General features: G+C 45.6%; 1 protein-coding gene across 2 annotated transcripts in view; it reads left to right on the top strand.

Moving 5' to 3' along the window:
• The first annotated feature begins 1,534 nt into the window (after positions 1-1,534).
• GRK3 (G protein-coupled receptor kinase 3) overlaps positions 1,535-27,598 on the top strand; it is a 76,877-nt gene continuing 50,813 nt past the window's right edge. For both annotated transcript variants that reach the window (XM_042805072.1, XM_042805071.1), the window contains exons 1-2: positions 1,535-1,888; positions 19,482-19,558. In XM_042805072.1, the coding sequence (XP_042661006.1) occupies positions 1,776-1,888; positions 19,482-19,558 (190 nt within the window). In that variant the 5' untranslated portion in view covers positions 1,535-1,775. The remainder of the gene's footprint in view (positions 1,889-19,481; positions 19,559-27,598) is intronic.

Raw genomic sequence — 27,598 nt, 5'->3', positions numbered from 1 at the left:
CAATCGCTGATGAGGGTGCACAGCTGCGTGCGCCTGGATGGCTTCACCGAGAGCAACGGGAGGCTTGAGCAAGACGGCTCTGCCGGGCGGGCGCGAGGGACATGCCCCACGCCCCCCCTGCTCCCTTCCACCCCTCGCTTGATCACCCAAAATCTCAGCACTGCTCCGTGCCCATCAGGAACGTCACTGGCGGCAGAGAAACCTGCCCCAAAGGATCTGTTCCAGCGAAAAGGGTTGGCTTAAATTCACATTTTCAAGAAAAAGTGGGCTCTCAGACGGTTCATAATGAGCCGCACAGTGAAATCCTTCCAGCTGTATACTCTACCTAGCTTTAATCAGATCATTAACTTTCATAAAGATGTAGGAAGGAGGAGTGGCGGCACTTGAAGGCAGCTCAAAACAAGCTGAGTTTTAAACTTCAGACTTGTCATTGACTTAGCCTTTCATTGAGCCAATTATTTATGACAGGTTTGACGAAATTCAGAAAAGAAAGATGTTGAAATCTGCATATCTGCTTGGCTGCAGCGGAGCCACTACTACATTTTTCGACGAGGAATACGAGCGAAGGAGCTGCGCTCAGCGCCCAAGGACGCGCGGGAGCACCCAGACAGCAGACCGGCTGCTTTCGGCACGCAGCCTTGCTGTGCACCGTTATTTTGGCAGCAAAAGAGCTTCAACGAGCGAGAGTGCGGTGTGCATGTTTTGTACAGGTGCACTTATTTGTATCCCAGTTGTGTTTTTTTCAGGATTTTTTTTTTTTTTTTTTTTTTTTTTAGCGCATATTGCGTTTCAATAAACCGCGAGGAAATTAATTTTCGAGGCTGGGCACCGAGGCTGAAGCGCAGGCAGGCCATCGCAGCCCGGCTTTGGCTTCTGCCTCCCCCCCCCCCCCGCCCCGTGTCCGCGGGACCCTCAACCCCCCTCTGAGATCCATCAATAAACAACGAGGCCGCCTCCGCGGTTGCTTAAGATCGATAAAACTCACAGTGTTTGCTTCACTTCCCCCCCGCCCCGGGGTCAGCGGGCTCCCGCCCTCACCTGCGGCGCGGAGCGATGCGGGACCCCGAACCCCTCACACCCCGGCGGCGGCCGCCCCCCCCCCCCCCTCCCCACCCCACGCGTCGCTCCGCGCTTTCCCCCGGGATCCCCCTCCGCGCTCCAGCGGGCTCCGCGCAATCCAGGTCCGGGTTTTATCAGGCGCCGCCGCGCCGCAGCCCCCCTCACGCCGCCGCCGGGCAGCCCCTGCGGCCGCGCCGCCCGCTCCATGGCCGCCGAGCCCCGCGGGCTCCCCCGGTCCTGCCCGCCCGGCGCCGCGTAGGGCTGCGGGAGCTCGCGCCGGGCTGCCCTGCCGCCGCCATGGGCCCGGCGGGGGCGGGCGGGCGCTGAGGGGCCGGTGGAGGGGAGGGAGGGGGGCTGCGGGGGCGGTGTGTGTGTGGGTGGGGGTGGTGGGGGGGTTCCCGCCCTCCCGCCCGCCGCGGGCGCGCAGGGCCGGCGGCCCCGGGCGCGGAGGGCGGGGAGGCGGCCGCTGCCCCCCCCCACCCCGCCGCCGCCGTGCTCACACACACACACACACACACACACACACACACACACGCAGACGCGCAGCCGGGAGGCGCTCGGCGGCACCGGCGGAGGGGGGAGCTGCCGCCCGCCTCGCCCGCTTCACCCACCCGCCGCCAAACCCCCCCCCCCCCCCCCCCCCCCGCCCGCCCGCCCTCGGGGGCGGCTGCCCCCGGCGGAGCCTCCATCTGCAGCCCGGCGGCGGGAGCGGGAACATGGCGGACCTGGAGGCGGTGCTGGCCGATGTCAGCTACCTGATGGCGATGGAGAAGAGCAAGAGCACCCCGGCGGCCAGGGCCAGCAAGAAGATCACCCTGCCCGAGCCCAGGTACCGCCCGCCCCGGACCGGGAGCCCCTGCCCGGTCCCGGCCGCTGCCCGGCGGCCTCCCCCCGCCTCCCCTCCCGCGGTGCCGAACATAACGGTCTGGCGGCGGCCGGCCCTCCCGCCGTGCCCGGGCCCCCCGCGGCCTCCGGTGGGTGCGGGCTGGCGGCGGCAGCGCCCGGCTGTGCGGCCGGAGCGAGGAGCGGGGTCGGGTTAGGGCTGCGTTTAGTCGGAGCAACTTCTGCGGGCGTTTCTCGGGAGGTGAAAGATGTGGAGAAGCCGCGGGGGGGGGGGGGGGGGGGTAAAACCCACCCCGCGGGTCGGGTGCGTTTAATTGAGCCCAAACTTGATTGCCTCATCCAGTGGGTGAGGAAGGCTTGAAGCGGTGAGCTAAATAAAATGGTAAAACCGAACGGGATTGTTCTCGCCGGTTTCTTCTGCAGAGCTGTGCGGTTTGGTTTTGCCTTTTTTTTTTAATTTTTTTTTTTTTTTTTTAATTTTTTTTTTTTGGTGATGCTTCATGAGGTTCGACGACAGAGCCAGGGAGATGCGGGGAGGGAGATAGGCTTGGGCGAGAGGGTTGTTTCTCTTAGCAAGCAGCTCACGGAGCAGAGGTGGTGTGGAGCGATGAACTAGTGCAGGTCTCGGTCTCGCCGCCAGCTCCACCGCTCTGGGCTTCCACGGGTCTCGCCGGGTGAGCGGATGGGTGCCTCGGCATAGCTGAGGTTTTCTTGGGGTTCGGTGGTAAATGCAGCTTTTCTCCTGAACAACAGTCCCTGGTTACGCGTGTGTTATAAAAGCACCTGAGCATCGCTTATTTATTGCTGAAATGAAAAGTAAGCTTTCCCTCTCTTTCATGGCTCTGCGTATGTACATTTAAGACAAAAATTTAGCCGGCAAACAAAACGTTGCAACAGAAGAAAATCTAAACCAGAATTTACTGCAAAATGTGTAGGCAGTTTGCAAGCCTACGGGTGGCCTAGCCTAGCTGTCTGCCGCGAACAAGGGATCACCGAAGCCCTCTTCTCACTTGTTCGCTCGTTTATATTGCCTTTATGCTTGAATTCTGGGGAGCGCAGGGGAAGGCGAGGGGCACAGGGGTGCCAGCCTACGTTCATCCCCCCTGGCAGAGGCAGTGAAACCTCAGATAAAGAAGTTTTTTAAGGTCCGGTTGAGGATGGCTTGCTGGGCAGATGGGGGTGCCTGTTTTTCTCCTGGTATGTGTATGCTTGTAAGAATGATATCCATAAAATTGAGCCTGAGGTGCAGTATGCTTTACTGGGAGTGCCGGTAGCTTTACATTTATCAGTGCTTTGGTTCTGTGCCTGCTGCTGTCCTTACTGTCAGTGCTGTGCAGTGGTGCTGCCTGTTTGCCACAGGGACGTGACCCCTCCGGGGAGGTGAACGGTGGGGACGCGGCGGGTGTGCAGGGGAGGAGTCCCTCCGCCGCCGTGAGAAGTAATGGCACCCTTGGCTCTCCTGGGGAGGCTGGAAAGCTGCTGCCCGGACCGACGTCCCCTCGTGCGAAGCGAGGCCTGGAGAACCCACGGCATGCTGCTCTCTTTCTCCACGATTCGCATTTCGTCGACGGTTGGTGGTCTACCCGCACTCGGAGAGGTGGTTCACCCGCGGGGTGGGAAGCGGCAGCGTGTGCAAGAGGAAGTTTCGCGGGGTAGGAGGAAAGGTGGAGGGTTGCGCGGCTGAAATGCCTCGCCCCAGAGCTGCCCGTGGAAGAACCAGTTTGCAGACTGCATGAAGTAGTAAAGGAAAAAGACTGATTGCCATTCCCCCCTGGACTGTTGTGCTCTGAAGAAGGTGAAGAAGCCTTTAGCGAGGGAGAGGTTCGCAGCTGACAGTGGTGCCAGGGTGCTGTGGCACAGGGGAACGTGTAAGACAGCTCAGCAGATGAATGAGAGGAAGCGTGGACATAAATGAGAACAGAGACTTACCTAAGCCTGGGACCACAAACGGCTCTAGGTTGCTTAAAATGACTGAACTTCTCAGCTTCTAACTGAAACCAGGGATTTCCTCATACAGTAGGAAATTGTGACCGTTATTTTGGTGTCAGATGTCTTCATGCTGGTTTCTGGTTGTTTTTTTTCGATCTCTCTCATTAAAGCAGACATGGTGTGTTGGATATACTTAAATATTCTGTATCACTGGCAAAGCGATTCATTTAAAATTATATAAATCGGCTGGTTAAATGCAGGTTGATATAGTAACAGTAAAAAAAAAATACAACACGCGAAGTCCTCTCTTGCATGAGTTTGAAATCAAACCATTTTTCCAAATAATTTTATTTCTCTGTGTGTGTGTGTGAGAGCAGCTCCTCGGAGGAGCGTGAGCACAGCTTTGTAACGCCGGGCTGTGAGCAGCCGTGGCCGTGTTGGGCTCCTGGCCGACACTGGGACGGAGACCGGGAAGGTCACTGGAATATCACATCCACGCTTGAAAATAAATGTGTCTGCCTTATTGCAGTGCTCTTCTCGCAGGAATGCGTTCGGTGTCGGTTTATCTCCAGCGGGCAACCGCTGCCCAGCCGGGGCGTCCTGTGCTGCTGACGTTATCTCCTCGAGATTACGGAGGTTTTACCCCCCTATTACAGTTTGCCTCTTTGCTGGAGCCCGGTACACCTGTCGGCACCGTTTTATCTTTGAGATAAGACTGACACTAAATGAAGTAAATGAGTTTACTGTAATGCAAATTTGAGGGGGCTTCCTGTTTACAAGGAAATAGCTGTAGTGCAGGCAGAATAAATTCCAAGGCTGCAGGCCAAGGCTTAGCAGCAAATAAACTATGAGGGTGAAGAGTTTATTGGCCGTGGGGCTGATTATTGCTGAGTTTACATGAAGCATCCTCAGACTGTTTTTGTGCTGAATTCGTTAAATATTGCAGTTTGGGAAGAAAGAGGACACAAAATGCTAATGAGACAAGAGTGCCTAAGGAAGAGGCTTAGTGTGTTTTTGTTTTTTTTTTTTTTTTTTTTAAACACCAAAACAAAACAACCCTTTTTCCATCCTCTGTCATCTGCTTTTCCTTCCCTTCTGCGTTTCCTCCTTTCGTTCCTAAGCGCCTTGCCAAGAACTGGGAAAGCTGCGATATCTTTTAGTTTTACGTTGTTTCTTAAAAGGCTGTTTTGCGGGTAGATTTGCATGGGTGGACGGAAAGGCTGTCAAAGGCAGAATGACCTGCAGAAATAGAACCTAAAATGGGAAAGAAGACATATGTGTTGCAATATGAGCAAATGTGAAACCTGAATCTTTTTTTACAGAATTACCGTCAAATGTTTTAAGTTTGGGGGTAAAGGACTAAATTAACTGCACTCTTAATTTTTTAGGTTATTCAGTAGACTTCTAAAGTTTTTTGCTTTTCCACGTAAAATTTAGATTTCCCTTATTTTGGTCAAAGGGAGTGGAAGAACACTATATACCAACAGCTTCTTCTGGTTTGAGTAAAGGATTTGCATCATGTGAAGTTGAGAAAAATAGTCCAGGAAATCGGGTAACTGGAACCAGAGAGGGTGCAGGGCTTGCAGTGGGCTCGCACACAGCACCGCTGGCCTCACGCTGGCTGTGGCTGTCCTCGCCAGGAAAGTTAACATTAAACTTTCCTTACTATAAACATCACGTAAGCTTACACTGCTTTCGGTGTACAAATACCAAGGGCATGGTAACAAAACAGAGCATGCATCTGTCCAGGCTTCTCTCCCACTTCTCTTGCTGCAGTTGTAGGTGTTTCTCATCTAACCTTTTCTAACCTGCCTATTTAAGTAATCACGTCTCAAGTTAATTCTTACTTTTCTCCCAACCTTTTTCTTTGGTCTCCTACCTTCCTCTCAATTCTACCCCTCTGAGGGGGGAAAAAAGGCCATGTTTCAGTCACTTTTTTTCTTAAAAATCACACTTCTAACATGACATTTTCATTAATTATCATCCCATCTGCACTTTACCTCTAGAGGTGAAGGCTAACTCACTAGTACCCCAGCCGCTTCTCGCTAGGGCAGTTTAGTCTATGATGTGCTCTTTGCTTTCTTACCTGGCTTTCAAACTAACTCGTTTAAAACTGTAATTGAGGTTCATTGAATGCACAGAGGTTGCTTTTTCTTTTCCAATTCCATCCTGAGTTATTTGTGATTACCTTTCTTCCTTTTACAGTGCGGGAATATTGTCAACACCCAAGCGACATCTTGCTTTAGGAGTTAAACGTCATTACTGTATCCTGTATTGCTTCTGTTTTTTTCAGTGTTGTTCTCTTGGCATTACTGTACTCTTTCTCTGAATTTCACTTGTTTCTTTGATGTGTCCTTCAGCGTGTTCTTGTACCTCTTGAAACTTCAGTAACATCTCTAAGTTAGAGGCTAAAACTCTGTCTCTCTGCTGTCAGTCTCAGTTACTTTGGTGGTATTTTCTGTGGCTTTGTTTAATGCCTTCTTGTTGTGCTTTCTTATTGAGAGTGCTGTCTCTAAGAAAATTTTCCTGACAATTGTTTGTGTAATTTTCATCTTTGTTGCTGTTACGCTCCTGTCATCCCTTTGCATCTTTTTAGGTGCTTCTTTGTTTCTGTTGCTTCAAGCATACTGCTCGGTTTTGGGCTTCTGCAGGTGCCTCTTACCTCACTGAACATCTCTTGCTCAGTGTCAGGGTATTGAAAACTCCTGCAGCTGGCTTGTGCTTCCAGCTTCCGTCATTCCCCGGCGTGAGCAGAGAGGCACTGCCTACTTCGGGCCGTGCTGTTCCCTGCCGTCAGGTCTACAAAACTCCTCCCTTGCATCCCTCATTAAAACACTCTTGTCTTATGAAGCTTATGAAGTTTGACTGTGATTAATCTGCCAGTGCTCGATGTGTTGGTGCAGCGTTTCCCATGTTTCTGGACGGTGTTTCCTGTTTGTCTCCCTCTACCCATTTGCAAGCGCGGGACCCGCAACGCCTTTTTGTGGTGCTGGTCTGCAGCACAGCAGGGTCTGACAGGGTCTCATCTGTGACTTTAACACCAAAACCCCCTACTTTATCTTCCCCAGGTTGTTTAGAGAATGTAGTGGCTCCTGGAAACCTTGTGCTATGTTACGCTTCTTCCTCACTATCTGGATACAAATGGTAGAAGTCTCCGAAAGTACTGTTTTCAGAAAAAAAGTAGGCCCAGATTTTGCAAAGACTTAAGGATTTACTGGGCTTTGCACAGAGATGGTGCTAATGAATGCAAAATAAAATAGGAGATGATACGGAGGATTAAGGATCTAATGGTTAATTCAGATGAATTTGTGTCTCAGTTACTTCAGCTCTGTAAGGTGGTCGTACTTTATTGAGGCTTGTTCCATCTGCTTGTAGCAATAATGACTGTAAATTATTTTAGTAGAACTTCTTAAGCTTGGCTGTCTAAAATTGCAAAACAGTTTAGATTTTTGTTTGACATTTACAATTTTTTTTTGGTGTCAAGCAAGATTGTTTCTTGGCATTTTTATGCCATTTCCAGGACTTACTGAAAATTGAATTGCAAAATTTGAAGTAAGTAATTAAAACCGGCATGCAGGACACTTAGACTGTTCCAAATTGTTTCATTGGCATGTAATTTGTGAAACTACAGAAGAAAATAGGATTCTAAATGAAGTGGTGTTATAAACTAATTTGTTATTTTGCAACTATGCTATATCTCACTGTTTGTGTTGAACATTTAAGCAAAGAATAAAGGAAGTAAAGCTTGGTGAGAGCTAAAGACGGCTGAACGTGAGGTGTGCACCAGGCAAGTGTTCTCAGAGCTAGAGTAAGTGCTGTAGGTGAACCTGAAGTAGGTGTGTGTTGGAGGCAAGTGGTATGGATTTGTACTTTCCAAGGTCAGAGTGTCCCTGTTCAGTGGAGCATCTCACAGTTCACTGGGCGCTTTCTTGAAGCAGGTAGTAAACTCCTTGAACAGATGCATTCCATGTTATTGTACTTCCTAAGCATTGCCATTCAGAAGGTGCAACTGATATTTCTGAGATGGTGAATGTCTTCTCATTTCAGTGAGACAGCAGAGCACCTGCCTGTTTTCCACAGGTTAAAAAATACCTCTGAGAGGGTTTTTGAGACCTTGTGCATGCCGTTTGTCCCCCTGCCCCTAAGCGACAGTAGTGGTCAGCAGGGTATCCAGAGAGCAGTGTGAGCCCACTGCCCTTGCTTGTCAGCTTGTCTCGTGTCCAAGATAGTCCCTCATTTTTTTTTTTTTTTCAGTTCCTCCCTTAAAGTATTAAATTATTATTGCCGATTATGGTAAAGAAAGCCATTGTTCATTTAGTCTAGTGCAATTCATAGTAATGTATATGTTTCGAAGGTTAGTTTATGTGTTCAGGAATGATGAAGTATGTAGACTGAAGTATATCTTGTATGTTGCTTAGGTGAAAAGGCGTGCTTGAATGTTCATACGGTAACTGTTTGAGGAGGGGAAGAAACCTTGGTGGTTTTTTTTGTTTGTTTGTTTTTTCTGAACAAGCATTACAAGAAGGACTGAACATTTGGGTTTTTGTTGTGGAATAGCTTAGTCCTGCTCAGGGTGAGCATAGATGACAGAGCAGTTAAAAACTCAGTTTTGTTTAGAAATTCAGCCTCCTAACTTTGGTGGTAGAAGTGTTGTTTGAGAAGGTAGTAAAAAGATGGCTTTCTCCAAATCACTGAGTATACATACGGAAAGCTAGGGCTGCTAACAAAATGTTCTTGCTTTCTGTCTCGAGTTAGCTTTGTGCTACAGTACTTTTTCAGCAGGAAGAATGTGTGCTACAGGATAGAGATGGACTGTCAGCATCGGAGCCTGACTAGGAGAGCTCCTGCTTGCTGCGGATGCTGCTCTCCGCACCAGCTGGGTGTTCTCTCACTTGGGAGTTCAGGTCGTTATTTGTTGTAACCGCAGTGTCTGATACCCTAATAAAAGACAGGCCTATACAGAAGTGCGTGGGAAGATGAAGGTCCCTTTGCAAAGCTCTTGCAGCTTTAATAGACAAGAAATGAGAGTCTGGAAGAGAAGGCACTGCTGTTGTCTATATTGTACAGATCAGAAGCTAAGCCGGTGAGAAAATAAATGATGTACCTTTGTTGACACATAGGACGTGTGGCAGATGCAGGAGCTAATGTTAGATTTTCTGAGCTTCACATAAAAGCAGTGGAGGCCCGAGACTTGGCTTCTGAGCACACAGTCCTCGGAGAGTCTCTGGGCACAGGGAAGAGAGATCTGGCCTTAAGAGAGATGTTCCAATTAGTTCTCCTCTGGGGATGCTATAAGCTGAAGCTTATGTTTTGACACAGAGACCTTCCCTTGGGCATCATTACCTTAATTAAGAAAAAAGGTAAATGAGTGTGATCTGGGAAGAGATCAGCATGCAGTCTTCTGTTACTGTGCTAAAAGCAGAGGGGGGGTTTTCTAGGCGTGTTTCGGGGGGAAGCTGCTGGCAGGTGAGGTTGCAGGGTGTGATCCGGTGCGGGGCCGGGGCCGTGTGTCCCCGCGGAGCTGGGCTGAGCTGTGGCACACGAGCGCGCTTCGTGCTGCAGCGGGAGGCACCTGCAGGCAGATGCGTCTGCTTGGTAAAATTAATAAGCTTTACAGCTGTTACTCCTTTTTATAGGTATGACAGCTTTTCAGTGCCTGGGCCTTCCCGTGTGAAGTGTTTTCGGTGAAATGCTGGAGCTAGAACATCAGGAAATGAATGTATGCAGCTCTGTTTCTGTTCTAGTGAAATCATGTGGAATGGCCTCGTTTAATCTTCTTATCAATAATAGCTTTTTTTATTTTTTGGAGTAATTAATAAAATTAGAAAAAAGCCCATCAGGAGCCGTCAGGTCCAGGTGCGTAAACTGAATAACGTAATTTAATTGAACTAAATGGATGTAATAGCAGCAGTTTCTAGCTTTAGAAAATACAGCTGTTTTCCACAGAAAGAGCTTCACCCCATGCTTACTAGTTTCTCTAAGAAAATAATTCCAATAGTGAATAAACACACATGTAAATATGCCTTGCATAAATAAATAAAACTTTCTGAGAGTGTCAGGAGAAAACGCTTCCATACAGAAACCCCCCAGTCCCCTTCCAGCGTGCCGGGAATTTGTCCTGTCAGCATGTGTCACGTCCTATTGAGAATGGAGCTGGGGAAAGGGCAGATTTCTCAGGATCTGGCAGAGCTGTGCAAACCAGAGCCTCCACTAAACGCCAGCGGAACTTGGGGCCAGCTGATGCAGCGCGTTTGCGATACCCCACACCCGGCAAGCACCAGCCGCGCTCCGACCTCCTGCAGCCTTGCGTGGAGCTGGGAAGGGATGGGTGCTCCGCACCTCTGCGTAAGGTGAGGATGACAAAAGAGCTCCCAGAGGCTTCCCCATCCTCCCAGAAAATTACAAAGCACTGGGGAACCCAATAAAATACTCGGTGCTTCAAACCTTAGAGGAAGACACCCCTCTCCGAGGGGCTGAGCTCAGAGTGCAGCCTCCACGTGACAGCTCTGTGGACGCTACTTGGCTGCTATTCTGTTTATTACATTTCCGTCTTAATTTCAGAAGGGAAGGCAAGCTCTGTGAAACACAAGGCTTGCTTAAACTGAGCTTTAAATGCAAAGCAGGCAAAATGTGGGTAGGGGTTTTACTCTTGAGGCCTTAAGTGTCCGGTGGAACAAGCCTGGCTGCGCCACGAGCGGAATGGGTCAGGAGGGAGTTGGGTTCGGGCGGCTGCGGTTTGCTGGCTGCGCTTCAGCGTTTTGGCTTTCCTGGCTTCAATTCCTAGCCCGCAGAGGGTAACAAGGGTAGCTGAGGTTGTGCCTCTGATGTGACGAAACCTTTGGAGCCTTCTCATCATCTGCTGTTTTTCTTAAGTCTCCAACCTGGCTTCCCCATCACATTCTGTTCCTTTTCACATTTAAGCGCTTCTGTGTCTCTGTGCATCAGCCCTCTGATTTTTTTTTATTTTTATTTTTACCCCCGATTTTCTCAGTCTTCTTTCCAAATTGTTCTAATGATTACGCTTATTTTGTTCACATTTCCCTTTCTTCTGGGACCTTAAAGTAGCTGTCAGGTTAAAACTCACAATAAGGACCAAAAAATCAATGAACACAATTTTACATTTCTTTTTTTGTTTCACTTTAGGAGAATTGCTGCTGTGGTGTTGGGGCTGCAAGGCTCTGGAGGGATGCTTGCCTGTTTGAAGGGGATTGTTTCCTCTGGGGGAGAAAAAAATACGGGAACATTTCTGTAGTTTTCATTTGTTGTTTAAAAGAGTTCTGAGAAGATTTGAATCTTAAGCCAAATATTGCTTAACAGTTTTCACTTTTGATCAATCTTGCATTGCTAAACCTTTTTAATGCACTTTTATAAAGGAAAAAAAAAAAAAAGTTGTGGCTATAATGGCTGTGTGCCATTCTGCCATTGCTTTGAATTGTACTTGTTGACCCTGTCATGCTTTCAGTTCAAAGGCCTTTGGGGCATGATCTTTGGTCCAATTTTAGCAACTTTGTGAATAATTTGGATAGTGCAAATAAACATTTAAGTCTCTGTAAAATCACATCCCAAGACTAGAAATGAATAAATAAATTGCAGGCCCATGTAGTGGTTTTCAGTCAACACTGACTGTAGTTCTTGGTAGGTCAGTTAATGTTTATACTTGCATGCTACTTTTAAAAAAAGATTTAAACATTTTATAGATAAGGAAAGATTAAAAAAACCAGGCATGTCTTCAGTAATTTTGTATTTGTTTAAAAAAAAATTTATGATTGACAAATTACTTAATTGCAGTAGGAACGAGGAGATGTGATTTTGCTCCGATTTCTCTTTCTTGTAATTTCTCAGTAGCAGCATTCTGGTGGAAGGGCAAGTCCTTGACATTACAGTTCAGTGTAATTATTCCTGAAAAATTCATGTACTTAGAAGCTTTTGTATTAGTTTCAGATTTCAGCGATGATAATGTAAATGATCTGCAAGGAACATGAGGATAGTGCGTATTTTGACATCGTAGCTACATAGCTATTGCTTTTGGCTCCCATGTTGCAAACTTTCTCCATTGATATAATTTGCATAAGTGAAGCTGCTTCGTCTCCTGGATGAGATGCATGCACCAGAGGGGGGTTGTGGGAAAACGCTGCTGAGCTTTAATCCGTTCCATCGCAAACAGGGTTCTTGGGTGGAATATGCTATTAATCATCCTTGACAATTATAAGAGCATTAGTTCACTGCAGTGAAATGACTTGGCAGTGGGCTTAGCGTAAACTTCAGAGGGTGTGCACAGGCAGAAAATGGGATAGAAATGGGTGAAGTTGGGGCAGAAAATGCCAGAGCCCTGGTCTTGTTCTGTGCTCCCTGGGGCCTGGGGCTGCGCCGCGCCTCTGGAGAGAAAGTTTGGGTTTGGGGGGGGGGCTGCGCCGCGCCTCTGGAGAGAAAGTTTGGGTTTGGGGGGGGCTGCACCACACCTCTGGAGAGAAAGTTGGGGTTCGGGGGGGCTGCGCCGCGCCTCTGGAGAGAAAGTTGGGGTTTGGGGGGGGGCTGCGCCGCGCCTCTGGAGAGAAAGTTGGGGTTGGGGGGGGGCTGCGCTGCACCTCTGGAGAGAAAGTTGGGGTTCGTGGGGGGGCTGTGCGGCACCTCTGGAGAGAAAGTTGGAGTTTGGGGGGGGCTGCACTGGGCTTCTGGAGAGAAAGTTGGGGCTCGGGGGGGCGCTGCGCCGGACCTCTGGAGAGAAAGTTGGGGTTCGTGGGGGGGCTGTGCGGCACCTCTGGAGAGAAAGTTGGGGCTCGGGGGAAGCTGCACCACGCCTCTGGAGGAGGCAGATTAGAATGAGGACACACACTAATTAACATAGCACCAATGATCACTTTTATTTCTTCATTAAATAATGAAGCCAGTTGGATATTGCATTGCTGTCAGGGGTATTTAGTAATACTATAGGATGCTCAAAAGTAAAAGAATAAAAGGAACACTTTTTTCCATGTTATTTCGCTGGTGTCCAAAAATGTTCTTTCACAGTCTTCTAATGATTTGTTTCCTCTTCAAATACGGAATTTTGCAAGTAATAGATAAATACATCAGATGAGATGGTCTAATGGTCTCCTTTAATTGCTCGAACAAAAGTTGCAATGTGTAAAATACCTTTTACAGCATCTGAGAACAAAAGCATTTGAAGGAGTGTTAATTTCTGCTGAACTCTGAACTGGGTGTAAGTCTGAGAGGAAGCAAAATGGAACAGATTGAATGGTTTGTGATGTGTTCGCTATTTTTTACCTCTTATATAGGAGGGAAACTAATTCTTTTTTTATTGTTCGCATCGAGTGTCTGCCCTTCGCTTTCACCTCTGAAGTGGAGCATTAAGCTGACCTGGGGGCTGTGATCCAGTGACTCATTGCAGTTTACAATCTCATTCAAGGGGAGTTTTCTGTTCAGTTGGAGAGGTACTTCATGCCGATGATGAACATACTACAAGAAAAGGATAGCATTGTTAGTAATCAGTCACACAGATTTACTCTTTATGTTGAGATATTTCTTTCCTTCTCCCTGTCGTCTTCTGTTATGTGACTTGTTTTCTTCCTACTGTGCAAAACCTCAGTAAAAATACTTTTAAGGAGAAACTATTACTAATGATGCATTGATAGAATTATACTTCAGACTTTCAGATTTTCTTCTCATTTGAAATTGGGTCTAAGCGGGCCTAGTTATTTTCTGACTGCAGCAAGCTCAGGTCTTTGTTGGCTTTGTGAGACCTCCCTGCCTGGTGCGTTTGTGCAGAATGAGAAGGCAAAGAAGAAAGTAGAGATGAAAGCTGGATGGGATGAGGGGATGTGATAAATACGGTGTGGAAAGCAAGGTGAGAACAGGATGAGAGAGAAGTTTGAAAAAGGGAAATTGGGAGTGATACCAAGGAAGAGGAGAAAGAAGGCAAGAATAAATGGAAGGTGACTGTCCAGTGTGGAAATGGGGTGTGCAGAGTGCAGAGAGCGGGAAGACGATGTGGGGCAGTGGTGATGCAGTTGCTGAATACCTGGCATTTTCTTGAAATGGTTGTTAGCAGTTGAGTAATTTTTTGATGTGCCAGGAGTCATCAGGAGCTTAGTGTGCTGGGTACAGGCTGCAGACATGGCGGAAGGCTGATACCTGCCCTGATGACAGAGAGGAGGAAAAAAAGAAATACAGCTTTATCTTACAGACTGGGAGTCTGAGGCAGATAACGTTTACGACTTGCCCAACGTGATACAGGAAATGTTGGTAGAGTTAAATACTGAACTCTGCTCTCCTCAGGCCAGTCACTGCAAAGCTGCCATTTCATTTTTGTTTTGTTTTTCTGTTCTTCTTTTTCTGTTTCAGCTTATAGATGAATATATTAGTGAGTGTAACTGTGCATTCTTAATATAGGTATGATTCTTTAATGCTTGCAGTAAGGCCACACATTTTTTTTTCAAGATGTGGTGTGCATGTATGCATCTGTACAATAGATAATATCCCACAAATCTGAACTCTTACTGATTTATAAAAAAAAAATAATGTGCTTTTATGATAAATAATTAAAAGCTCCTTTCAGATACAGTAGTAAGAGTAGTAAGTAGCTTCTTGGTCTAGTTTCAATAGTAAGAGTATGTATGCATATCCATACCATCGCATCTTTCTTTACCCTTTCCATTTCCTAGGTGCAAGATGCTTTCAAAAGAACTCCTGCATAATTTAGTATAACAAACCCATGGGGACAAAATCCATGCATCTTAGAAATTAATAGCAGAACTTTTAGGAAATGTCAAAGTGAATGCTGTTTATTTTATTTCCCTCCATAAGGTCTAGTTTCTGCATACGCCCGAATCCGTTGCGGTTGTACTCCCGGCTGCCTGAGGGACTGTTCCTCGGGTTCCGCTGGCCGTCCGGCGGGCTGTGCAGTTCCAGATACAGTCATACAGGAGCGGCAGTTTGATTTCTTCTGATAGCTACAGTTATTCTTGGAGTCTCAAAATATGATGGGTCTGGTACGGGGGGAACAGTAACTCTTGCTGTGGTTCTGGCTGCAGCGAAGGACAGATCCTGGCTCTGGGCTGAGCTCCCTCTCTAAGGCACCTCCTGCTTCGCTGCTTCTGGTGAAGGTCGACTGAAGGGATAATTGTGGATGAGTGGTGCTCTTGCCATACACGCGTCCTTTTCTGTGTTAAGAAGAACATAATGTGTTTTCTTCTTAGTTTTTCAGAAGATGTGTTTTCAAGTGGGCATTTTCCGCCTCTACTGACCTTGGCATTGCGACTGTTGTCTGCATGCCACCATGCATGCTTGTAGGCAGTGAGAGCTTTTTAATTACAGAATGTATTTTAACCTTGAAGGTTGCTTTTTAGTGGATTTCTTTGATCAAATCTGAAAGACCAGGATGCTGGCTATGGTAACCAGAGCTTCAAGATGCAGCGTAAAGCTCCTTTTAACAGATTCTTCAGCTCACACTTGTCATAAACACCTTTTCTGGGGAGGTGGAGGAGCTGACCAGGTTAGAGTGACCTGTGCTGTTCACCAAGTTTACAGTTTGATGACGATGCAGATAGCCATCTTTCCGCCTGCTTCTCGGCACGCAGCGTGCTCTGAGCTGCTTCGCAAGCCTGGTGTTTCTGTTCAGCTCTTTTTTTAAGGGCAGTTTCTCCCGTGGGTCTGCAAGAGAGGAGCCTGCTGAGCACTCGTGACCGTGATGCAGCAACCTGCTGCCCACACCCCTCGACATCAGCATGGGGTGGTACCCTTCGTGCTGCTGAGGATTGAGATGCTCGTTTTATTTGCAATGAAATCTTTCCCCAAACTACTTTACAGTGTCATTGCTGTGTTAGTTCTCTCTGACTGAGCTTGGAGCAAAGGGCTGCACTGTGCTCCCAGGTATCTGCTTAAATTTGGTCCCAGTTAAACCAGCAAAGAGGTATCCAGAGTCCAAGTGGCATTTCTCACAACATTTTAAGTCTGACTTTTGATTTTCCCTAAATATACTTGTCCTGTTATTTCAGCTGACTTGGGGTACCTGGATAGCAAACAGAGTTTCTGAAATTTTTGTTGTTTGCTATTTTCTTCCTCTCTGAAATAAAAAATACATGCACAAAAGGTTTTGCTACAGGACAGTCGGATGTGCTTTTGTTTCTGAAGTCTCCCTGGATTTCATTTTCAGTCAGCTTTTGTTTCTGCTTATTTCGAGTGTTGCTATTAAGGTAGATCATGCTGTGAACTGGGATGAACTTATGCAAAAAGTCCACTTCTCACAGTGCATTGTTTGCGCTGAAAGCATATTTGGATATGTAAAGCTTTTCAGAACTGGCTACTTTTCTGTGAAATGCAGCTTTTAATTCCAGATTGTTTGTGTGTAGGGCAACTAATGATTCAATATGCAAAGGCAGAGAAGGAACCTTCCTTCCTGTTTGTGGAGTGTGCTAGGCTCCATTTTAAAATTTTCCATCCTTCTGAAGGATATATGGACTCAGTGTCATTTCTTTTGAACTCAGTAGGATTTTTACCTTTAACTTTCATGTGAGAATTAGAAGGTGATTATTCTGGGTAGTCATAATCCATTCTATGTAATTTATTCCTATTTACTCATATGTGTAAGGAGAAATAAATTTGAAGGGGTGAATGTCTGTTGTTTAGAAGCTGGAATGCAGTGTGGACTCCCGTAGCCTGTGATCATTTTACAGATTTGTTCAGATTCTATAGCTGCAAAAACGTTTTGTTCCTTTGACATGTTATCCATCAGAGCAGAAGTACTGGATGTCAGGGGAGAGGAGGAGAAGAGCTGAAGAGATTTGTTCGTTACACAATCAGAGTGTTTTCCTGGACCCTTCAGTCATACGTTAAATTTTTCATTATCTTCTCCCATTGTCTAGACTAAGATAACGTTTACGTAATCTCTTGCAGTGCACTTGTTTGAGCAGAGGAAGGCTTTCTTGATGTCATTATTATTAAAAAGGCTTATTATGTTACTAATGGTCTAGCGGTCAGTGGGAACGGGCTGAGGAGCGCAGCGCTGGGCAGCGCTGATGGGCTGGGGTCAGCCGGGAGGCCGAGGAGGGGGCAGGCTGTGGTCCTGGGTGATGCAAAGCACGCAGCTTTGGAAGTGATCCTCCCGTGAGCACGGAGAGCCCGGGGCAGCTCTGGCCGGGAGAGCGGGGACGGGGCAGGCAGAGCTGCAGCTGCTTTTGCTGCCCGTGCTCACCAGCGCGTGGTGGCGTTGGTACAACCCGGGTGTTTGCCATCAGTGTGCTAACATCGTATGATTTAAGAGAAGAATTAAGTTTAACGGTCACCATTTTAAACATGTTAAGCTAGGATGTATGTTTTTAAAAATCTACCCACAAAGCAGGCAGCCAAACTTGGCAATTCTGTCATGTGATAAATTTTATTTTACTACCATACCTTTCCTGAGTACAGAGCACGGTCTCTATTTACTGCTGCTTCTTCCTTTGAAATCAGTATTTTGTTTAGATGGTTAAAATATACAGAGAGTAGGCCTAGTTTTTAATGAACAAATAAAAAGACTAGCAAGTTCATCAATGAATAATTTATAATCTCAAACCTGATTAACAACATTTAGCCCTTCCCAATTCTTGTTTAACTTGATGTGGTGGTTAGCCTCTGGAGTTCACACTTTGGATCACAGTGTTTGTAGGTCTGTGTTCCATGTGGGGCTTTGAGATACACATGAAAACTATTAATGGAATGATTTCCTAGGTTGGGTTTTAGGGCCTTCAAGCTAATTTCTTGGCTTCTATTGCAGACGTTTTCTGGCCAAGTCATTCAGACTTCATGCCTCAGGGCCTCCTTTGGGGAGCAGTGCAAATACTTTCCTCCCTCAAAGATGGTGGAAGAGGTGTTTGTTGGTATCTGAGGGGGGTTTCAGAAATTTTTCAGAAGCTCTGGTGTTGGGTTCCTTGGAAGCACATGGGAGGGGGACGGTCCCAGCCCTTCGCGGGACTGGCTGTGAGATCTGCAGCTTTTTTGGGCAGGGCTCTGCTGCTCACGGTGACCCAAAACCGCACGAGAACGTGTTAATGAAGAGGCTTTAGAGAAAAAACGGATGAGAAATAACCACAGAAATCTAGTTTTACTTCTCCAGAAAATGTTAAAATTTGTCCATGACAACTGACCTGTTCATTTTTTTCCTGACATGAAGTAGTTCAGAGTCTGCATTTTACAAAGGTTAGGTGCTCAGTCTTACTTCTGCAGAAACGTGAGTGGTACTTAACAATCTTGTTTAGGGCATGAGTACGTTGTACAGGGTATATCTGGTTGCTTTTATAAAAATAAATAGCACATATGAAAGTACTAATTTTAAAATAGGAAACAGAAAAAGTCTAGTGGAGTTTTGACTTAATACTATGACAATATAGTTGTTTTACCAAGGCACAGTACTGCTGGGCTGCATTGATTTTAAAATTTATGGACTTGTATTGTTGCCCATATGAAATTTTTATAGGCATTATATTAAAATGAATATTGAGGTTACTTGACAAATAAAGGAAATCTTTGTTAATGTGGTTTAAATGAGTGATTGTGACATTATAAATTAGGCAAAATAGATGTTAAGTGCACGGCAGCCAAGCTAGGGGCCTAATGGAGCTTATGTTGGCTCATTTTCTAAACGATATATGGCAATTGCAGCGTTAACAGGCTGATGTAGTTTTGATTGACTTGTACATTTATTTTACATGGTGCAAGCTAAAACCTGATGCAAGAATGGAGAAATGAAGCGATGACCAGAATGTCCCCTGGGAAGTGCTGTGACCCCAGGGCTCAGCTCGCCCGAGGCCAGGCCAGGCCAGGCCAGGGCTCCACCTGATGCTGCCTGCAGTCTGGTTTCTCTAGTTTTGGAGAGGAACACCTAGCATTTAGTGCTCCAGCTCCCGGTGGCAGCCCCATACTGCCCTTCCATTCAACCTGCAAATATCTAACTGGGATAAAAACCCCTCTGGGCAAGCCCAGGGAAAGGTGGGGAGCCCTCCTGGAAACTGTTGTGCTCTCGCTTCTGTGGTGGCATACAGCAAAGGGATCTATGTGCAATCACTGATGGCTTTTTTCCCCAATTTATGCTCAGTTGCGGCATTTTCAAACCATATTAGATAAGTATAGATTTTTGAAGGGGAATTGTAGCAATATCACGCTGTGTGGTGTAGGCTATTGATATGTGAAGCTGGAAATGTAAAAGCTATGTCTCTTCTACACCGAATAAGTACTAATATTGCTATTATTCTACACTTGATAGTATTAATATTTACAGTGGGGAAAGTGATTTTTCTTGTTTACCTCAAACTCCTAGACCCTTTAGAAAAAAAAAACCCTTAAAAATCACAATACTGAGATTGCAAGGCTAATTTTAGGCACATAATTTGCAATGTTGAATTCACAGAATGTGACTGTGTTTGTGACTTGACTACAGGCCCGTTGACGTTAATGGCTGTATTGCTCTGAACTCTCGCGGTCTTTAGCTAGAGCAGCAGACTGTGTGTTCTGCTGCGAGTTGGTGTAGTAGATGGGCAGTGGTATCTCATTTTGCATGAGTCTTTTACACTGATGTTTCATTTTAGTGATGCTCTTCTCCAAACTATGTTAAAGGTCAGGTTTAAAATAAGCAGTTTCAAGTAACTTTTTGATTTTTCCTTCTTCTTTTTTTCTTTCAGTATCCGCAGTGTTATGCAGAAATACCTTGAGGAAAGGGGTGAATTAACCTTTGACAAGATCTTTCATCAGAGAATTGGTAAGTCATATTTCAATAAAATGTTACTCGTGTAAATATTTTTAAGATTGGCTTGCCTGACACTTTCTCTGTGATGACTGCTGAAAAATCAGTGTTGTAGATGGTCTGAAGAATACTGGAATATGAACAGGACTTAGTAAAACAAAGGTCTTCAATAAAATTAAATGTTGTGAAAGGGAAGAAGATGAAGCAAGGCAATCTGTCAACTTCATGTTCTGGAAAACTACTGGGAAAATAATTAAATTACTTGGAAACATCGAGGAGAAAATTATATTACTTGGTATGGGCTTGTCAACAATATAATGTGTCACATCAGTTAAAGTTTTTTTTTTCCTCTGCAGGGGTAATAAGCCTTGTTGATAAGGGAGCAGTAGTAGAAAAGATACCATATGTGTTGTCTTGACTGTCTGACATCATGTTCTTGCTAGCAGCGCAGGGAGATGTGGCCTGGGTGAAACTGCTGTGTGCAGGGGGTGAAACTGTTGGGAAAATTGACTTAAGGAACAGTTAATCAGTGCTTCGGTGTGAACGAGGAAGGATGTATCCAGGGAGTTTGCACAAGAGCGTCAGAGATCAGTTACTATGCAGCATTTTAGTTAACAGTGTGAATGCTGGGATGAAGAACCCAGCGTGCTGAGAGGCTGTAACCACACCGAGGACAAGGACAGAATTGCAACAGATCTCCAGAAACTAGAGGAGAGGAAAGCATGCAGTGCTTTTCAGTCACAATAAGCAGCGTCCTCTACACCTGTGCTGGAGTAATTACACAAATACAGGGTCGAGAGCCACTGATCAGGAAGACATTTTTAATTGACTTGGCTGTTACAGTGAGCCGTAGGCCGTATTGTCTCAGCTAGATCACACGACTAAATATAAAATCAGGACTGTAGCCAGTGAGGCATGTGAAGTAATCTTCTTTTGGCAGAATATTGTGTCCATCCTGGCTCTGGACTACAACATATACATGGACCTGCTGGAAAGAGTCCAGGAAAGAGTAGTGGGAACGAGCAGACCTTACTTAGCAGTCTGCTAAATATGACCTACAAGGAAGTATTGAAATAGGGTGTTATGTAGGCTACAAAACAGAGAAGTGAGGTTGAACAATCTTCAAAAACAGAGAAGCTGTTGCAGAAATGGTGAGGTTAGTCAATTTTCCAGAGGCTTAACACTTGAATTAAAAAAAAAAAAAAAATCTGGATATGAATAAAACCATTTTAGTAGTAGGATGGTTGGTAAAGCAGGGGAATGCATTTCATGAGGGGCTTGTGAAATCCTTGTCCAGTAGATTTGAGGGCTGGGTTGGCGTATGTCTGCTAGGATTGTAGAGCTGCTCTTTCCCTGCAAAATGGGGACAAAAGCATAGACCAGGATGGGAAGACTCGAGGAGACCAATGGATCTATTTATTCCTGTCTCAAACACACGGAGACTGTAATTAACAGTGGGAGCAAAGGCCCAAGAAGAGAGCGCTGCTGCACCTCATTTCCCGGGGAAGGTGGGGCCGTGGGGGCATCTCTGGGTCTGCTGAGCTTTTAGCTGGTTGCCCTTCCTGGCTGGAATGGGAATGTCCACCCTTCCTGCTCACCTGGAATGTGCGGCTCAGCAGGTATGAGAATATTCTGGAATGGGAGTTTAAATATTGCCAGATCAAAATGAGTGGTATTCTTGTATCGCAGATGGTCATTAATGGTTTTCATAGCTTTGTACAAAGAGGGTTTTGGGAACACCAGTCTTAAGTACGTGTTCATAGAAGTCTCATGGAGCTTTCTATTGTATTGTGGTAATTGAAACGTAGTCTGTGTCTTCGTGCATAAAAATTCTGGCCAAAAGTATTATGCTGTAAATGTGCAGATACCTTGTTTGCTTGTACTGACGTCTCTCAGTGTGTGCTTCGGTTTGGATGCCTGTGCTGAATCGTTAATACCTTGCAAAATAAGTGAAATTTTAAGCAGCTGAACACAGGCTGACTGTTTGATTCTGTTTTGTGGCAATAAAATGAAGAAATCTTTTTTTCTTCTTTTTTTTTTTTTTTTTTAAAGGGGAGGAAAAAAAAAAGTCAGAACAGCTTGTATGTAATGGATATTTCTATTTATGTAATTGAATACTTTTTATTAATAGTTGGTTCCAAAGAGCAGTGAACAATGTTGCAGTTATTGATCAGTTACAGCAATTACATTTAGGTAACAGTAACCTTGGAAGGATTATATCTTTATTTTTTTTTCCTCATGTTCGTAGCCATGGAACCTGGAATTAGAGAGCCCAGAGTTTCAGGAACACGGTAGCTTCTTGCCCAGATCTTGAGATGTATATAGTTCACAGATGTGCAGAGAGGTTTTCTCCTCCTTTCCCCTTGGTACAGTCATAGCAGTACTTGCCCTCTGTTACCTGGAAATGAGGAGGTCTTCTGTGACCACTTGCTGGAGTTTCGGTTACTTCTGAAGCTGTTTTCTTCTGAAGAAGGGTTTAGAATGGATGAAAAAAAACCTACTAAACACGACTGTTTTTAACAGAAGACTTTGCATTGCACTAGAAAATGTTGTATTTCTTTGCTGTGGTGGTTCATTTAAATTTTATTGCGTTTTCTAGCTTGTTCTTTGCCATGAAATTAGTTCTGTTTCCAAACATTAGCATAATTGCTTGTGGTAAAGTACCTTCAATTTTAGGCAAGCATTATGCAAAAGGCTGTGAAAATAAATATGGTGAGGTAATTAGAAGTCTAATCACCTTTTTACTCTTGTTGTTATCTCTTTGTATGGCGGGGATGTGGAGAGACCCTGGCTGAGGTTGGACCTGCGTGTGCAGGTCTGGGGCGGACGCCCTGCGGGAGGCAGCTCCTGCTCGGGGGAGTTTAAATCAACCCGAGTCAAACGCGGCTCTGATCATGAGCTGTAATTCTGCTGGTTCATCCCCTTGCTGCTGGCTCTTCCTGTGCCTTTATTTTCTCAGAGCTGTCTAGTATACAATGCTCTATTCCTGTATACTAATAATAAAACTTCATCAAGCTACCTATTTTTTCCTTTGACAAGCAATGTAGATAAGGACTGGTAAGCTGCTTTTTCCAGATCATGGTTCTTTCTTACAGCTCCAGGTCATTGTTTTTTTCTGTTTTTCAGTATCCTTCTTTCAAATGTGAAAACCAGGTCTTTGATCAGTTGTCTGATACAAGCCTTTGTGATGTCCTACATGGAGTTGTTCCTGTTGGATGTTTTCCTAAGAGTATGTCTAATTATGGTGCTGGCCTTATCAGCTGGAAGTGTTTATCCTTAATGAGCCCTTAAATCCTTTTAGGATCAGTGCTTTCCAGGTCTCACTGTGGGATTGGCCCAAATTCCTTCCCTGCTGCCTCCCTCAGGTTTGCAGCTGCAGGGAATCGGACAGGCAGCTTGGGCTTGGAGACCAAAACCTTTGCTCAGCCCTTTAGGATCAGAGTAAAAGCAGGAAACTCAATCAGTGAGCAGCATGGCAGCAGCCCTTCGGGGGATGAAGATGGTCTGGAGGCTTCATAACATTTGCATAAACAAGTGTCTGTCCTCTATTTGCATCTTTTTTCTTCATGAAGGCGAATAGGTTGCTCTCATCTCTTGAAGATGGCACAACTCTTTGCAGGAGCAATGCTCCAGAATGATCTTGAACTCTCTAAGAATCGCCTAATGAGTCAGAGGACATGAAGATAATAGAGCCACCCAGAAAAATGCTCTGGCAGCGCTTAATAGCCCAGTAGCCGGCTGTTCCTGCAGAAGCTGCTTCCTCCACAGCAGAAGCTTCATGGGGAAGTACAGCATGTCTCGAAGCGGAGTGCGTAACCACCTTTTAGCTACTTTTCTTTTCACCACATCCTGTTTGCCACAACACCAGATTATGTGTGTGCTTGAGAAAAAGAGAAGTTTTCTGGCATCCCAATATCTATAATTTACATGTGGAATCCACTCTGCTTCATGACTGCGTGAAAATTGCACGGGCAGTTCCTCTGGTGCTCCCGTGCACTGCGGGGCGGGCACGCTTGTGCAAACGCTGCTTTCAGTTTTGAAATGAGCTGTAATGTGTGTGGCTGCAGCGAGTGCAACTGCCAAGTGTTAAAGGGAGGGAATTAGGTCACACTGTTACTTTAGAACAGGATTATCGTGGTTATTAAAGTTAAATGCTTTGGAGCAAACTTGTTGGCAGTTATAGTTCAGTGACTTGTGTCTGACACTGGACTTTCTGACAAATAGCCTTCTACCTTCTAGGCAGTGAATAAAGTTGGCTTAGAAATTCTGGGATGTGGTGGTAAAACATGCTACAGCTTCAGGTCCTGGCTTAGGTTTGGCCTTGGCTTCTCTGGTGACTTAGAAGCTGGTGGGACATGGCAGTTTGTCTACACCCTTCTCAGTTTCTCATCTCTTACACAGAGCCGTTGGGTTCGAGTCTTGGGCAAAGATGAGAACAGAACATATTTTAGCTGTTTCAGCAGCAGGTCATACAGCAATATAAGCTTTTCACCTTGCCTAGTAAGTAACTTTTTTATTTTTTTTCCTCCCCCCCGGAAGCTGGATCTAATTTCTGTTTTACTTTCTTTAAATATAACACCTGTAAAAAGAACTAAATAAAAAAACTTGTAATTGACGTAGCAAGTTAGAAACATTTTTTTTTTTTTTTCCTATTTACCATCCACTTTTGTATAGTGAGGAATGATCTTTCTGGGGTGATTCATTTAACTGTCTTTTATATCCTCTTAAATCAGCAGGCTCCAAGTTGGAGGTCTTCCCAGCCAGGGTGAGCATTTTGCCATCTGTATCAGTGCTTCTTCCCACACACACATGTCTTGTGAGGGGCTCTTGCTTCTTATCTGCTCCCTTTATACTGCTACAGCTAAGTATAGCCGGTGTATATTCTGATAGGTTTTTAGCTGAGTTTCCAGAGCAGCAGAGCGTTTGGTCTGTTTTGTAGTTCCTTCTGCTCAGACAACCTACAACTGTGGGGAGGGACTTTCTGCCTGCCCTCTGCACTTAGGGGGGAAGGTGCTTCTGACCGTTCCAGCTGCTGATTCCTCCAGCTTTGTCAGTGACAACTTTCTGTTGGAAAAAACAAACAAACAAGCAACAAAGTAGGGTGATAACAGCTAAAGAGTTTTTTTTTTTGTTTGTTTTTTGTTTTTTTTTAGGGCAATGAATCATGCTTTCTGTTGCTTGTTTCTTTAGTTATGGACCCATCATATTTCATTATTTCAGGATTTTGATGCTAATCATTAGATGGCTCTTCAGTTAAAATCTGTTGAAAAAAAAACATTCTCTCTCTTCCTCTTTGTGTTGCCAATGTGGTAGCACAGCTCACTAAGCTCCCCAAGATGCCTAAAAATAACAGGCTGGGAAAAGTACCTCCCTAGAGCATTATTTAAGCTATTGTTTAATTTAAGCATAAGATCTATGTGCTGTTGGCATTCTGAACTAATTAATAGTCCTCTGAGGAAATAACAATGAAAGCAATAAAACTTGGTTGGGAGTAAAGAGCACCTGGGTTTTTGGCTATCAAATGAGCAGGGGGATGACAAATTAGTAGATCCTGCTTCTGGTGATTTCTAGCCGCTTGTGATGCCTCTGAAGCTGTTGGGGAAGGATGTGTGAGCAGAGGGGGGGTCGTGCCAGCGCCGTCTCCTCTGCCCGTGGTCCAGCTGAGCTGTTGGGGGCACAGGGGCTAGTGGTGGCCGGTGGGGCTAGTGGTGGCCCGGGCGTGCTGGGGAGCCCATGTGCCAGTTCCTGCAGGGACAGATCGAGGTCCTCCCCATCCTTCCTGGGAGAGGACGGTGGCGAGGGGAGGGGCTGTGCAAAAACCCGTGCTGAAGTGTCTTTGAGAACTGAGTGTATTTTTAGAGCCAAAGTCACCTCGGGGCGTACATTAGCTACTGATCTAAGGCTTGAGGGAGTGGGTATCACAGCCTTGGACTTCTTTCTTAACAGCCTTCATGAGACTTGTGTCACTGCGACAGTTTTACTCTGTTCTGGTGTATTGATGTTAAATCATGTGCAGCCATACAACAAGGAAAATAGTTACTTGCTTGGCGGGTTTTCTGTAAGAGCAAGGAGGCAGGCTGTTTGTTCAAGTGGTTTTATTCTGGGGTTCCTTTTCTGACCTGGGGAAGGCAGCCCCCATACGGAAGTAGATACCATCAAAATTAGGAAGTAACAATATGAACAAAAAATTACATTTTAAGATACTGTTTGAAGACTGATCTTCTTCTTTCTCCTGTTACTTCTTATTTTCAATTCAAGTTTAGGATAAAGCTTGGATTGTGGCTGGACGGCAGGAGGCCTTCGTGAATCTGTTGAACCCATGCTTTCCTTGCACGGTTCGTATGATCGGTTAAAAACAAGATCAAAAACCAAACCACAAGTTGATGTCAGAAACTGTGTGATCGTAAACCGAAGCAGAAACTATTAATGTAAGGCATTTCACAGCGGAGCTGTTCTTCACAGCAGTTTTCCACTTGTGTCAAACCAGGGTGTGGACAGCGAAAGAGAAAAAATATGCACTCAGAGCCTTGTTATAAAACTCAGTCCGTTTTGCTTTATGCAGTTTTTTTCACTGAATTAGTGTTAGGTTTAAGTCCTAGTTTTTATGTCATAATTTAAATGTTACTGTTCTTTCAACATACTCTTATTTTGTGGTGAAATAAAAGTGGCACTTGCATGACTCACACTGAAGATCATTTAGAGGGATGTAGATGAAGATTCCTACTGTAGATTTTATGTGCGGTTTACCTGCAGGCAGTTTTAAGGTGGTGTCTGTCTTGTGTGTCAGAGACAAACAGGATCTAAAGTCACTATAAAAAATGTATGTATTCATTTTGGTTTTTCTTCTGATCATAAATAATTGAGCGTTTCTTTGTTGGGATGCAGCCTGATGTGCTCCCATGGCTGCCTTTGTGGAGGGGTTGAAGATACTCGCTTGTGTGATTTCCCAGTGGAATTGTAGAATAGGAAAAATATATATCCTGTCACCTGGAACTTCACACGATGGATAACGTATGTGTGCTGATATATATTAGCATTCATATACAGTATAGTTCTTGGAAGATTTAAGTCATGGGGTAAAGTAGTCTTTATCTCAGCAGAGCAGTGTAATTATACAGTTTTTGGGTTAGATTATCAAGAATTCCAGGCAGACCGGAAATTTTGAACTCTGGAAGTAGTATTGTAGGAGAGAAAATGAGCAAGATAGGTAATGAATGTAACGTATATAGAGATAAATTGCAGGTTGGTTGAATGAAATTTCACTTGGATGTTTCCTTGTTTAGGTTTTGAGCAAACATACATACCAGACAGTAATGGTCATACACAGCCTGCAGTGAGTTTGTGTACATTTCCAGGTTTGTTTTTCCCCAGGAAGCACGTAGGTAAACTCATTCCTTTCAGATCAGAGGGACCCTCGGGGATGTGTTCGGTCACCCCGCAGCTTCACCCCTGAGCCTTCGGAGCGGCCCCCAGCTTTGCCTCCCAGCCCCGTTCGCAGCAGCTTGGCTGGTGGGTGGGGGAGATGGCATCTGGCTGCGTGCAGGTGCGGCGAGGAGGAGGAGGAGGAGGAGGAGGAGAGGGCAGCTGGCCTCAGGCTCTCTGTGGGTGCTGGCGAGGGACAGGCGTTTCCAGCATGCCGCTGGTGCTGCAGCTGGGCTGCTGTGGCCTCCGGAGGGTCTTTGTGCAGGTCCTTCCCTGCAGGCAGGGTGGAGCAGGGCTCTGGAGCTGGCTCCTGCTGGTAGGTGAGCTGTTGGTTAACCTCTGTGGCTTGCCAGGTCCACCGCCAGCTACCAAGGAGGGGTTGCAAAGACCACTTTGGAAAGGTCTGAGCTAAAGTGTTACAAACCCATCCTTAATATAGCGCAGAGTGACTTCCATACCAAAGACAGCGTTTTCTATCCGATTGTACTCACTTGAGCTTTCTTAGCCTATTTCTGGTGTTTATCCTTGTGTATAAACAGTGATGGTGTACAATCTTGATTTCCCTCTCCTCCCCTCAGCAATTTCTCAGTCATTCCAAACCAGTTGCACTCCCATGGAGCTTTTACCAATTTC

This window comes from Tyto alba, unplaced genomic scaffold (genome assembly GCF_018691265.1).
Source record: "Tyto alba isolate M040663 unplaced genomic scaffold, T.alba_DEE_v4.0 Super-Scaffold_44, whole genome shotgun sequence".
NCBI classification, from domain to species: domain Eukaryota; kingdom Metazoa; phylum Chordata; class Aves; order Strigiformes; family Tytonidae; genus Tyto; species Tyto alba.
The sequence above is the reverse complement of the archived record's forward strand: the minus strand, read 5'-3'. Positions and strand labels throughout refer to the sequence as shown.